The sequence below is a fragment of the Puccinia triticina genome, chromosome 10A (assembly GCF_026914185.1).
Source record: "Puccinia triticina chromosome 10A, complete sequence".
NCBI lineage: Eukaryota > Fungi > Basidiomycota > Pucciniomycetes > Pucciniales > Pucciniaceae > Puccinia > Puccinia triticina.
The window spans coordinates 6,515,594-6,529,268 of NC_070567.1; the positions used below are offsets into that span (position 1 = coordinate 6,515,594).

The following is a 13,675-nucleotide window of genomic DNA, read 5'->3' on the forward strand; positions in this document are numbered from 1 at the left end:
AAAAAGCTGATTCTAAGCAAAATCATCCCACTTTAGCTCACCATCATGTGAGACCTGAACATATTTTTTGGAAAAGGTGACTGAGAATAAAAGAAAAAACACCCCTAAATATGTAAGGCCCCGTTTGGCAATGACATAAATATGGTGATATAATCACTGATTGATTTTTTAGACGAGTGAGATAAGTGATCCGACTTATGAGGAGCACACGAGCGAGACACACAACAACCAACCTGAGACACGAGATGCGTGGATCAGTTGAGGAGAAATACCGAGTTGAATGAATGATATTTCAAGCACACCTTTTAGACAAGTGGGATAAGTGATCCGACTTATGAGGAGCACACGAGCGAGACACACAACAACCAACCTAAGAGGAAACAATGGTGAGAACATGGTGATGATAGGAGATAGTGAAAGAACAATGCCTGAGACACAAGATGCGTGGATCAGTTGAGGAGAAATACCAAGTTGAATGAATGAAGAACGGGCTCTTGACTACATACAACTGGGTCTTTGACTACTGCGGCGAAGCTACTTGAAACTATAACAAGGTGACTAACAGGAAAACCGCGGATAGTTCAATATGATTCAATAAAAAATACAAAATTTAACATGAAGCATCCAAATTCTTTTTCTGGGCAACATACAGTGCTGGTCTCTTCAACTGTGAAATCAGATTCAACTGATTCAGCCATCTTCAGCACCATAATACCATCATATTACTTTTGACCAATTATACGAAGTGATATAATGGTATTATGGTGCTGAAGATGGCTAGAAAGTTGATTCTAAGTTCACATGAGTTGAAGAGACCAGCACTGTAGTAGGGATTGTTGATCTAGACCCTGGTACCAACGGTGGGCCGCTATGCTACACTACGCTATTTCAGCACTACGCGTTAGCGTAGTGGCAAAAAGCGCCCACCAATTTTGAATAGCGTTAGCGCGCTGTTAGCGCCGCTACGCTGCACTAACAGCGTGCCAATTCTTTGTTAGAATTAGCGCGCCGCTACAGTGGCTAAGCTACGCTACGCTGCGCTACAGCGCTTTTAGCGGAAAAAAGGCCTTTTTTTCCGCTCAAAGCGCTGTAGCGCAGCCTAGCCCGTGTTCTGTGAAGCCCTCTGTGTGTAGTGTTAGCTCAATTTCTCGCATCTGCGCTAATGCTACGCTAACAGCTAAATTAGCTGTGCACCCTGTGCGCGCAGTGTTCGCCCGGAGACTGTGCAATTCCGCTAATGCTACGCTAAAAGTTGGCAGAATTCCGCTACGCTACACCATGCTAACGCTACGGTTAGCGTAGCTGGCCCACCATTGCTGGTACCTGGGTACCCCCTTGTTTTTTGGCCCAAATTGGGCACCTAGTACCGCACCCGGTACCACCTGGCGGGTGCAAGCGGTACTTGGTACCCGCCACGGGGGTATTTGTGGGCGTTACCTGGGTACACCGCTTTTGGCCACAGTGGGTCAATACGATTCAATACAACATTGGGTGCAATTTCGTATTGAATCAATCCCTGTTACCCAGCTACGCCGTTACCGATAGCAGTAAAGGCCTTTTCTGTGGCCAGTGGGTACCGTAGCGAGAGAAAGTTTTTTTTGGAAGGAGATTTGAGTACCAAAACGCCTTGTATCGGGCGGTAATGGCGCGTAATGGGTGGTAACGCCCTGTAACACGTTTCACCCCTGTTGACGGGCGGTAGCGCGCTATAACATGTTTCACCCCTGTGTCCACGCTTTAGTCCCCCAGTTTTTTTTGTGCCACAGCAGCCATCGCCTCTTTTATTGTTGCCCCTCCACCTTTTAAATTTCCAAACAATCAAAAATGCCACCAAACACTCAAACTACTGCCAACAGTACCAAAGATGCGAACGCCAGCGGATATGAGACCGACCAGTCTCAACTCCGCCGTTCAAATCGAGCTTTGTCTGCGGTTGTTGAACCAGGCATGGTGCCAACTGGCTTGGACTCCCGGGACAGATTAACCAAACCAGCTGGAGAGGTGACGGCCCCTTCTTTGGAATCTGGCCGTGCAACGGGCCCCAAAGGCAAGCGGCAGCCCAGGAAAAAAAGGGTGATCAAAGAGGATTCGTCTGCAACAGACACCCGCACTGTTGCTATTGTCAAAAAGAAGAAAAACCCGAAGAAGGTAACCAAAAAGGTCTTGGAAAGTCAGGAGGTGCGTGTAGACTAGAAGAAGAATGTTATCACATAAGATATTTTATTGAGGTTACAAACCTGTGTGGTATTTATTAAGGATCACCAAGTGAACCCGGGTACCCATGGCGGGTGCGGGTACCACCACTGTTTTTCAGCAATTCTGGACACCCGCAATCCCACCCGGCACCCGCCAGCGGGTACCGCGGGTGTTTTTCGCGGGTACCACGGGTACTTTTTTGTTTTTTTGCCCTCAAAACCCTTGGTGACAAGTTTAAAAAATCTTTACTTTCATTTTACGCTATGTGTAGTTAGTCATATACTATGTATGGAACCAGAAACATGATGAAATGAAAAAATAAAACAATAACTAAAAGTGTTACACTGTGAGCTTGAGTGTTACCCTTTTCTATTTCTCTTTTGCTCTTCCTTGAGGCCATCCTTCCATTTCTAAGAGCCCCTGGCTCAATCAGGTTATTCTTTGAATAAAACACCACCAACATACCCCTAGTAACGGAAACCGAGTTGGGACGGTGTTGGGATTGGTTTACATAATTATGGCGGCCAAAGGAAAATGCGCGTTCCACATCAACTGACGTTGCTAGATAATATGAAAGTTAGATGAGAAACATCAGCTTTCTGATATAACATTAAGGAATCATCAAATGAAAAATTTACCTGGGCAGCTCAAGACATCAAGCGCCATTTGCAAAAGCCCACCGTGTGTATTGCCAGCAGTCTTTTGCTGGATCCACCATTTGAGTGCATCAATTGGAGCACCGTCATCTAAAATTAGCCCCGAAGCTAGCCACGTTTTGAGCAGATCAGTTATGGAATTGCATCGGGCCGCAAGAGCAGCACCCAATTGTGCTATGTTTCCAGTCCTTGACTGGTTCAATCAAATGTTAGCAAATATCATGAAAGTTTGATTGATTGAAACCGAGTAACTCTTACCTTGGTTGTTTTCTGTGGGTCATTGGGGGCTGGAACAGTTGGCACAGGCTTGTAACGTGCATTGAAAAGCTCTCGGGTGAGTCTCAGAGCCTTGGAAGTCCATTCCTCCTCCCATCCTGCGATCTTGAAGTATTCATCTTTGAATGATGGATGCAGTACTAAAATAAAGGAATTTAGTTAGCATCATCCATGGAAATATTAACAAGGTATTCAGAAGCTTACCCATGGCGATTCGAAACAATGGTGAACAGTCAGTCAGCGTATAGTATTTGTTGGTCAGCTTAAGGCCAACTCAACAAGCATTTTGCAGGGCTGGCGGGTAATTGTTGTCAGATCCTTTGATGGCATTCAACAGCATGTCGGTAATCTTGTCAATGAATACTATGACATGAGTTAACCAAGCCAATCCGCATGTCAATACTTGAAGCGTTTGCTCATAGAAGGGCTGGAGAATTGATACCAAGTGGTTGGCTAATTCAATGTCAACGGAATTGATGTGATATTTGCGATCCAAACCAAGCTTCTTGTCCTTCTGCCATACCAGACTGTTGGTAATCAAGATGTTAGTTTCCCATTGGTGACAAGAAATAAAAAATCAATAATCACATTGCCTTCTTGCATCTAATGATGCCAACCACCTGATCAAAGGTTGAGTTCCACCTTGTGCAAACATCTTGAACAACGCTATGAGGCCTTTCTGAATCCATCTCTACGCAGAGCTCGGCGAATTGGGCCTTTGAATTTGGTGATTTGCAAAGTTTGCAAGCCACTGCGCGGAACTGAAAACAGGAGATAAATACGATGAATCAGAAAGAAATCCAATCCAATTGAGGAAAAATTGACCCACCTTAGCCAGAGTTTGTCGGCACATTGCGGTTGTGTAAAGATCAGTGTCTTCATCCTCATCACTAAGATCCTCAATGTCTTCAACAGTGAGCTCGGGCTCCAAATATTTTGGCTGAAAATCTGCATCAGCTGTCTTGGGGTCATTGTCCTCTTCCAGAGAAGTAACCTTGTTCTTGTATCTAGATTTTTTATCAAGGGCTTAAATGGTGGATGAAGAAAGGTGAAATCGAGAGAAAGAACTCACCTGCGAATCTGTTCCTCTGCATCTTCTTCATCTGATTCATTGAATGAATCAGATGAATATAAATAACCTTCTTGTTGATTTGCTACTGACTGCTTATTTGCCGTACCAAACGGTCGCAAGATAGACTGAACAATAAGGTTGAGTATGTGAGCATAGCACCAAATCCACTGTTCATCACCTTTAAATCTTGCCCATTTGAATTTTTTCATTGCTGAAACCATCGCCGAGTTGTTTGAGGCATTGTCTGTGACTATGCCACATATCTGGAAGAAATCAAAAGAAATCAGCAATAACATAATGTGTGTTTCATTTGAGAGTGACTCACTTTCTCTTGAATTCCAAATTTTTCCACGACAGCACGTACAGTGTCAGCTAGACACTGGCCAGTATGACTCTGAGCCAACTATACAAAATCAAGAGGCATTGCCTCAAGACTAAATTCGCCGCCTCCAAGCTTGACCAGACAATAAATAACGACCCCAAGGATGTCAAATCCATTGGGTGATTGCCATGCATTGGCCCCAAGGTACATCGCACCCGTGTGTTTCTAAAGAAGGGCATTATGACAGGGAATTGTAAAATTAATACACGTTCAAAGTAGAAGGAAAGAAAACAATCAGTCACTTACATTTAATTCTCTCCGGTGACTGTCTTGAACGGCGGTGTAGAGCATATGGACCAATTGGGAGAGAATTTTATCGGAAGGCATGTACTTGACGATAGTAGGATGGAGGAGTGCCTTGAGGGACTTGTCTGCTAATGCCAAAAACGGCCGGGCAGCCTCAGCGCACCAGATCGCACAGAGTTGCGGTAACTGATACAAAACAAAACAAATTAACAATCATTTTAATCAGGTTTGTTTTTTGCGATATTGAGCTTACCTCTTGAGGATTGATATCGCCAGTCCCACTGATTCCAAAAGCCACCAGATTGCGGCTCAAGTCTGCCTTGCGCTTTTTCATGAGACATGTGGATGCATGTCTCAGTAGGTTGCTGCAAGATGAGTTGTTTGTTGGTTGATTTATTTTAGATGAACATCTGCAAATAAAAACCAACTTGAAATGTGTAAAAAAACAGCGGCAATGAGCAACTTCAATGAAAACTTACAGCTTGCATGGGTAAGCAATCATCCAACGACCTCGTTTATCCAATTGGTTGGAGAGTTCGGGTTTGTGGTAGGTAGCGTAGGCCGTACTGACAGCGTTTGCGGCGGTCTTCTGCGCTCGGCCTACATATTTTTTTTAATTAATGTCTTGATATCCTCTCAAAGGCAAAGAAAAGGAGAGGAAGGGACTTACGGAGTTCCTCCTGGTCAGTTAATTCGCGAGAGCCAGATGTGTTAAGTTGGCTTGCGGTGGGTGTTTCTGCCTGGCTGCCAGGGGCATCATTGATTGTGATGGTGACATCAGGATCATCTGAAGGAGGTGCCCGGGAGTTTGTCTTTGAGGTTGAGGTGGACAAGGTCAAGGATTGGGGGGATTTCTCTTGAGCTCGCTTTTGACTTTTAGGTGTGGGAGCCATTCCAGGGGATGGTGGGGGGAGTGCGAGTGACGGGTGCGGTGATGGGAAATGAGTGACGGGTGCGGTGATGGGAAATGAGTGACGGGTGCGGTGATGGATGTATGTATGCCCCCTGGATATCAATTCTGCGGCACATATATATCCACCTAGGTGGCGGGTGTTTTCCAGGGGTACCCAGGTACCACCGCTGTTTTTCAGCAATTCTGGACACCCGCAATCCTACCCGGCGCCCAACGGCAGGTATCCGCGCCATTTGGCGGGTACCCGCCTGCAGGTGGCGGGTACCGCCAAACGGGTATCACTTGGCGATCACTATACAGTATTAGCCCCACTCTATATTGTGGTTTTACACCCTTACATAAAAATTACAACCTTGTTACAACACTTACACATCAGCTACATCACTATAACCCTTAAGCCACCTGCTCCAAGTAGGCTATATTTTGATACACCTTCACTATCACTACATAAACCTTCCAATCATACATTGGGAGGCTTGTTTTAGTGTCTAGTGACTCAGGAAAGGCAGAGGTTTCCTCATACATCCCTTTCCGCACTCAGCGAAAGGTTCTCAGGAACACTTTTGAGCTTTACACTGGTAGACTGTTTGCTCCAAGAGGAACTCCCTCCTTGCCCTGCAACAATATGTATAACTCCATAGATTGGCCCAAGAGATTTAAGGAGGGCGGAATACCAATCCAAGGGGTTGGTTGGTTCAAAATTTAATTCCATCCTCCTTCCTGTTGGATCAATTTAACTGTATATTTCCATTAAGGGGAGGGAAGGAGGAGGGACCCAAGGTTTCTTTCTCCTTTCTGCCCAAAAATTTGATTTCTTGTTCCTCTTGGAACAACCAAGTTCTCTTTTCTCCTGGAACGATTGAGCTCTCTTTTCTCTTGGAACAATCAAGTTCTATTGTTTGGAGAGAGAGGAGACAATTCCTCTTGGACCAATACTACAGAGTGATCCAAGTGGGAAGAAGGAGAAGACCTGTCCAAGGGAAAGGAGGAGAGATGAAGGACAAACCAGAAAGACTCTTTTTTCCAAACTCTCTTTGTTTTCCTTGAACCAAATTCCAATCCAGCTGTAATGGTTGGCCGGTTGGTCTGATATGATAGATCATCCTGAGCGGAGGGAGGAATTCCTGGAGACAACAAGAGATTGATTGCTGGCTTGCTCTGGTCTTGGAGTAATGAGATGGAGGAATGAGGTGATGGAGGGTGATGGGGGGGGGGGGGGGGGGGGAGAAACAGCTGTGAAAAACAGGGTCAGACCTGTTCTTTAAAATTGCCTTTTTTTGAGGAAAACTGTTTTATGGATGACCCAAGAAACAGGTGCTGTGGCACATGGTTTTTATCAAAAACTGTTTTTTGCACAAAAAATCAATTTCGGCAGGAAAAACTGTTTTTCAACTTGCTATGGTACAGGCCCTTAAGATGCTACAGAGTGTACCTAAAAACAATCAGCCCCGTGTCACACAAGAGACAGGCGCTGACAGAGTGGAGACAACACAGCAAGAGAAGGGCTGTGGAGAATCAAGAAACGGGGCAGTGAGGATGACAAGTCTCATCGGATGCGGCTCAGGAGGTGGCGCAAAAAATGAAGGATGAGAAGCAATGATTTGATTCACATGTAACTAGCACGGTAAAAGTAGACTATGTACATGTGGTCAAACTGTAGTTGAGAGAAAATAGGGTTGTGAATAAAAAACAGTGCCATGATGAATAAGAACACACACAAGAAGACAAGTTACAATTGGAGAGTTGATAAGCTGATAGTTTCAGGGTTCATGACTGTGAGCCTGAGTCTCTTGTGTGACTACAGGACACAAGAAAAATGGGGGGAGTCTGGTTGGATTTCTTGGGATAAAGAAATACAAACAGAGAGAGAAGAAGAAAGAGAGAAGATCAGGCCTAGACTTTAAGTCTTTTAATATTTTATCTGGGCTATTCTAAACCTGGAAAAGCTGTATGCCAGCTGTGCAAGCCCAAGAGATTGCAATAGCCTCCACTCACAACAAGGAAACATTGGTGGGATTCAGAAATAGGTCTTAATCAGAAACAACCTTTGATATTTTTATGATTTAAAGAGATAAATAAAATGAAGAAACATTCAAGAGCAACAGAGTCTCACTCTGGATAATCAAGGTCAGTGAAAGAGTTTACTTACTGTCAATATCCTAGGCGCCTGTGACGGTAGTTTTACTGGGAGTGTGGTAATTTCTTTGGTGGTGATCCTGGGGTTATCTGGGGTGTGGTTCTGGTGTGCTGAGGTCTGTAGATCCTCCTCAGGCAAGGGGGATCCTGACTCCAAAAATTTTCACAGTTTTCTTATGTAATTACATATGCACATGTGGTTTGGCGCGCATGCGCGTCACAACTCAAGAACTCAGGGAAGGAATACAGTTACAAAGAAATGATAAGTTGTAACTAGGGTTAAATTTGCATGAGGAAGCAGAATATGAAGTCGAAACAAGGATATCTCTTAAGATGGAAAAGATATGAGGTAGTTTATATATAAAAAGGTAGAAAAGGCAGACTTTAGGTCAGCTACACTGACTCTAAGGCTGACAATGACTACAAGATGTTGGTCAGACATACATACCTGAGATGCAAACAGGCTATAATGTCAAGTTTTATCAAGAGGGAGAAAATAATGGGTAAAATGGAACTGGGAATTTGGGATGAGTAAGAGGACAGAGATGAAATTTCAACACCTGGCTCCTCAGCTTTTGCCCTGGCCCAGCTGATGCTCATCTTTGGCACCGGCCAGCTGATGATGATCTTGGGCCCTGGCACAGCTGATGCTCAGCCTTGGCCATGTCTCAGCTGATGCTCAGCTTCAACCCTAGCCTTGCTGATTTTCAGCTCTGGTCCTGTCCAAGCTGATATCTTTGTACCTGGCCTGGGTCAGCTGATACTCAGGAAGCTAAGAATCAGATGGCCAGCTGGCCCAGGACTGGGTCAAAGCTAAGCATCAGCCGGCCAGGAATGGGAAAACACTGAGCATGTTGAGTTGTCTGTTAGTCTGCTACCATAATGTATCATCACAGTATGGAGGGCCATTGGATCAACCCATGAGCACTAAAAACTAACTACCCAGCTGGCAGCCACAAGCCTCTGTAGCCTATTTGGTAAAGGCATAACTCTAGTATGTGTCTCAGCATAGCTGAGGTTGTGAGTTTGACTCTCACCAGACACATCTTCATTTTACAGTCTCTACAGAGCAAGGAATAGCACAAACCTGAGCATCAGCTGGGCAATTACTGGTCAAAAGGCTTGATTCCAAAGCTGAGAGTGAGCTTTGTGTTCTTGAAAAAGCTTAGTATGAGCTGGGCAAAAAGCTGATTATGAGCTGAGTATGAGCTGGGTACCAAATCTGAGATGCAGCTGGACAGAACTGAGGATCAGTTGGGCCCATCAAAAGCTGAGGACATCCTTGGTAAATTTTGGAAGTTGAGGAGATGGTTGGGAGTTTGGGGTAGATATTGGATAGATGGTGGGTATCTGGCTGGAGCTAGCATGATTTCACTTGTCATTCACTGAATATTTTATTTTCCTGGTGTTACTCACTGTAATCACCCTCATATCTCTACTGGATCAGAACAAAGACAAATCACACCTTGCAGAGCATCTCTAACGGTCCTAATGTGGATTGGTTTGCCTTAAGCAGCCTGCAAGGAAATGTCCCAAGGTGTCAACAATCTGCCACAGCAGCCCAAATTGTTGACTGTGAATGTTGGCGGATTTTGATAAATCACAGCCAAAGCTGCCAAAAGGAGCAGCCAAGGGCATCTTTGATCCACCCCCACGCTATTTTGCAGCTCTGCTGAATACCAAAAACACCTTGTGGCCCGCTGAAAGTGACTGCAGGTTGCAATAAGCAGGACTGTTGGAGATGCTCTCATGCACCATTCTGGACAGTCTCACAGAAGGTTTCACACACTGGTTCACTTACGATCTCAAACTCATATCACCAGGAAAAATAAACTTTCACTAGACTACAGGTGACATCAGCCTAAGTCCACTGAGCTACCCACCAGTTGCACAGTTTGTAGGAAATAAAGGGGCCATTGTAGCCTAGTTGTGGTAGCACCAGAGCTGGAAAAAAGTGACAGCCATTGTTGCTTGATGTCACCTGATGTCTGGTGACAATTGATTTTTCCTGGTGTATGTCATGTTGAATTCCTTGGTCATTTGATCTCAAGCTCCTATTTCTCATTTGCATATGTAAAATAATCCAGACCACAAAGTAAAAGGAAATAAGAATGGGAATGCCAAGTTTGCGGTTAGATAGATGGAAACTAAAGCACTGCAGAAATCATTCTCTAGTGGAGCTTTGGCTCTATCAGAGCTCTTCTATGGAAGCACCGAGGGAAGTGAGGCCTTTTTTGTCTGTTGCTGAACAAGACATACAATCAATAATGGCAATTGCCTGATGAGCTCTGCAACCAATATGCTTACCTCCTTGAGGTGCTGAATTTATTCTATTGCTGAGGCTTAGGTCAGTTTGACAGGTAGATGCACTGGATCTGGTTAAGGTGAACATGAAGAAGCTTAAGCTTCATAATAATAACAGTCCTTGTCATTGGGCAAGCTTTACACACCTCTCCAGATGACTGCTTTGATTTGCCTGAGTTTGCTCTTTGTCATTTGCTGATGTGGCAGAATCTACAGGAGAGCAGGAGGTCAGCCCTTGCTTGACCACACTGCTTATGCCATATGCATATGTATAGGCTTGAGGAGCAGTACTCACCTGCCTCCTGGTCTGAGCTTTGGCTGCACCCCTTAATTATTGTGTGGTGTTATGCACAAATCCTAACAGTCCCTTGTGCATTGAGCAGGGCTCATTATCAAATCCTAACAATATGTTTGATTCCTGTTTGCATATCTTTGATCCTAGGAAATCCATGTATAAATATGTTTGGAAACCTTCTGCATAGGCATGGCTCTCAGGCGGGCTTGGACCAGCCAAAATCAGGCAGGGCGGGCCGGGCTGATTTGTCTCAAATCACTTCCCGACCTGAACTCGTTTAGCTTGCACGCTGCCCACAGGCTGCCCGTGGGCTCCAGCCAAAAATTTGAAAACCAGTTTTTTTTTTATTCTTGAGCATGTGGTATATTTTTTTGAGCATATTAGGGGGGTTCACGATAGAATAAAAATAAAACTTGAGAGCTAATTTTAAGGCCTTTATGATCAATTTTTTAAAATATGAAGAAGTTGCTCTGATTTTCAGTGGACACCCAGTCCTGTCCATCTTGCCAGATTTTTAATTTGTTGATAAAGGCCTTAAAATTGACTCTGAACTTTTATTTTTATCCTATTAGGGGGGTTCACAATAGGGGGGTTCACAATACGATAAAAATAAAACTTTAGAGCCAATTTTAAGGCCTTTACAGACAATTTTTTAAAAAATGAAGAACACCCTCTGATTACCAGGGGACACCTAATCCTGTACATCCTGCCATATTTTTAAAAAGTTTTTGATAAAGGCCTTAAAATTGACTCTAAAGTTTTATTTTTATCCTATTGTGAACCCCCCTAATAGGATAAAAATAAAATTTTAGAGTCAATTTTAAGGCCTTTATCAACAAATTTTTAAAAATCTGGCAAGATGTGCAGGACTGGGTGTCCCCTGAGAATCAGAGCAACCTCTTCATTTTTAAAAAAAATGTTCATAAAGGCCTTAAGGGCCTGTACCATAGGGCATTGAAATTGAAATTTTCCAAATTTATTTGCCTCAAAATTTCTTGGGACAAAAAATGAGCCTGGCCAAAATGTAGGCCTGAGCCCAAATGTGAAGAATTTCAATATTTGAACCCTCTGCTAGTTTTCAATTTTTGTGTACAGGGCAAAAAAAGTTGAAATTTTTCAAAATTGAGGCCCATGGTACAGGCCCTAAGATTAGCTCTCAAGTTTTGTTTTTATCCTATTGTGAACCCCCCTATTAAGGCCCCGTTTGGAGCCGATATAATCCAGGCGGTATATGAGTTTATTTGCGTGACATCCTATGTGACATCTGATCAGGTCCGTCAAAACTTGATCAGATGTCACAAAATTCCAGATTATATCGCGCAATTATATCGGCTCCAAACGGGGCCTAAATAATCCCTACACAACTTTGGGGGGAGTGGCCAGTCATCAACAAAAGAAGAAAATGTGAAGCCCCGCGCGGCATGTGGGGTCCACAAGGTCACACAGGCCATGTCACATGAGGGGGAGTCGGCTTGAAGGCGGAGCTGCGCCAGCGCAGCGCTGAGAATCCGGTGCGGCGGACATCTCTGCGCTTCAGATGAAATTTGGAGGCGCAGCCTGCGGACCATCCAATCCTCACTCACTTCATTCCAGAAACCACCTATCACGAGTCACTTCAGATGGAAGACGATCGAGAGGCCGCAAGATTACATCGGGTCAATCGGACTATCAAAGAACTCGTCCGGGATAGGGTCAGTGATCCGTTCCTTCCAAAGAAAAAAATTGCAGCGGCTCGTTTCGGGTGTTCTGATAAACTCTCTAAACCTTTTCTTCTGCTGATCTGTGTCGTGTTTCTCGATAAAAAAAACATCAACTACGCCTATAATCAACCGAAACAAAATTTTGAATCACCATCTTCACCTCATGCTCAGGGATATGAAGTCTCAGACGCGGAAATCAACGTGTCTTTAGATGTATTCAAAGCTGACCTAGCAAGCGAGTTAGTCGTCAAAATTGATATCGTCCTGGGTCTTAAATGCCTATATTATTGAATATTTGAGTTGACTGATGTCTCTCCCTTCACATTCCAGCAAGAAAAATATCCACTTTGCGGCTGTCAATCCCGAAACGACTCAGGGGATTTATGTTTACTACTCAGATGAGAAATCCGTTGGAATTAAAACTATGAGAAAGTGAGACCGCTTTTCTTTGATTCCTTCATTTCTCGGTGCTTCATCTGACTTGTCTCCCAACAATGTCGACACGCTAAATTACACTCACTGCATGCGTTTTTTGTTCTTTCCGACCAAATGAAAGGTTTATTGGGATCCTTGACGAAAAAAAGATAGAATCAGGAATCCTGATTTATTCTCAGGCGATGACACCATCGGCAAACAAAGTGATTGCATCAATGGCCCAACAATTCACCTTGGAAGCCTTTCAAGAATCCGAACTATTGGTCAACATTACTCGTCACATCATGGTTCCACGACATGAAGTGATGAAACCTGAAGAGAAAAAGGCATTGTTGACAAGATAGTCAGTCATTTTCCAACTTCCACCACTAAATAATCATAGTTTGAATTGACCTGGGAAAAACGTTCTGACATTCACCTGCAGTCGACTCAAAGACACTCAACTACCCAGAATTCAACTCACTGATCCCGTCGCCCGATATTATGGTTTGAAAAGAGGACAAGTCGTCCGAATCACCAGACCTTCCGAAACTGCTGGAAGATATGTGAGCTATCGTTTAGCAATGTAACTGTAACAATTTTAGCACTTCAACCCCTAGCCAGTATCCCGCGTGGGATATCCGTTACATAATCCGGGATATTTGTCGAGGGACCGCGGATCAAGCCAGATATCTGAAACCCGAGGTTCCGAAACCTGTGGATATGGGCGGATATTTCTGGATCTGAAGCGGGGCTTTTCAGGATGCAGAGGCTCAGCGGAATAGACACACGCACAAGATGAGAGGAAACTGGCAAACGGCTGGAATATGAAAAGGAACTGGGGCAAAAACCCCCTACAAGAGAGAGGATGCCTTGTAAGGGCACCTCAAACATAAACACAAGGACAAACAACCACAGCCGCAACATTGCAGGGCTAATTCAACACGAGCTTAACAAAGCCTCTCTGGAGGAGGGCCCCGCAGGGTCTCTGTCTCACAGAGAGGCTTGCCCCCAAGCGGCAAGGTTTGGCGTGAATCCTGACGGGCCTGAGGCTTGGCCAACCCCCAAATTTCATTAAATCCTTT

The 13,675-nt window shown here is 44.3% G+C and overlaps 1 protein-coding gene across 1 annotated transcript; it reads left to right on the forward strand.

The window, feature by feature from the left end:
- Positions 1-12,095: 12,095 nt before the first annotated feature.
- Positions 12,096-13,180, forward strand: PtA15_10A689 (uncharacterized protein; the record flags this gene model as incomplete). Its single annotated transcript, XM_053160890.1, has 5 exons — positions 12,096-12,167; positions 12,348-12,415; positions 12,507-12,608; positions 12,733-12,954; positions 13,036-13,180. 5 exons carry the CDS (start codon positions 12,096-12,098, stop codon positions 13,178-13,180), a joined length of 609 nt encoding a protein of 202 aa, XP_053024820.1.
- Between the last annotated feature and the right edge of the window lie 495 nt (positions 13,181-13,675).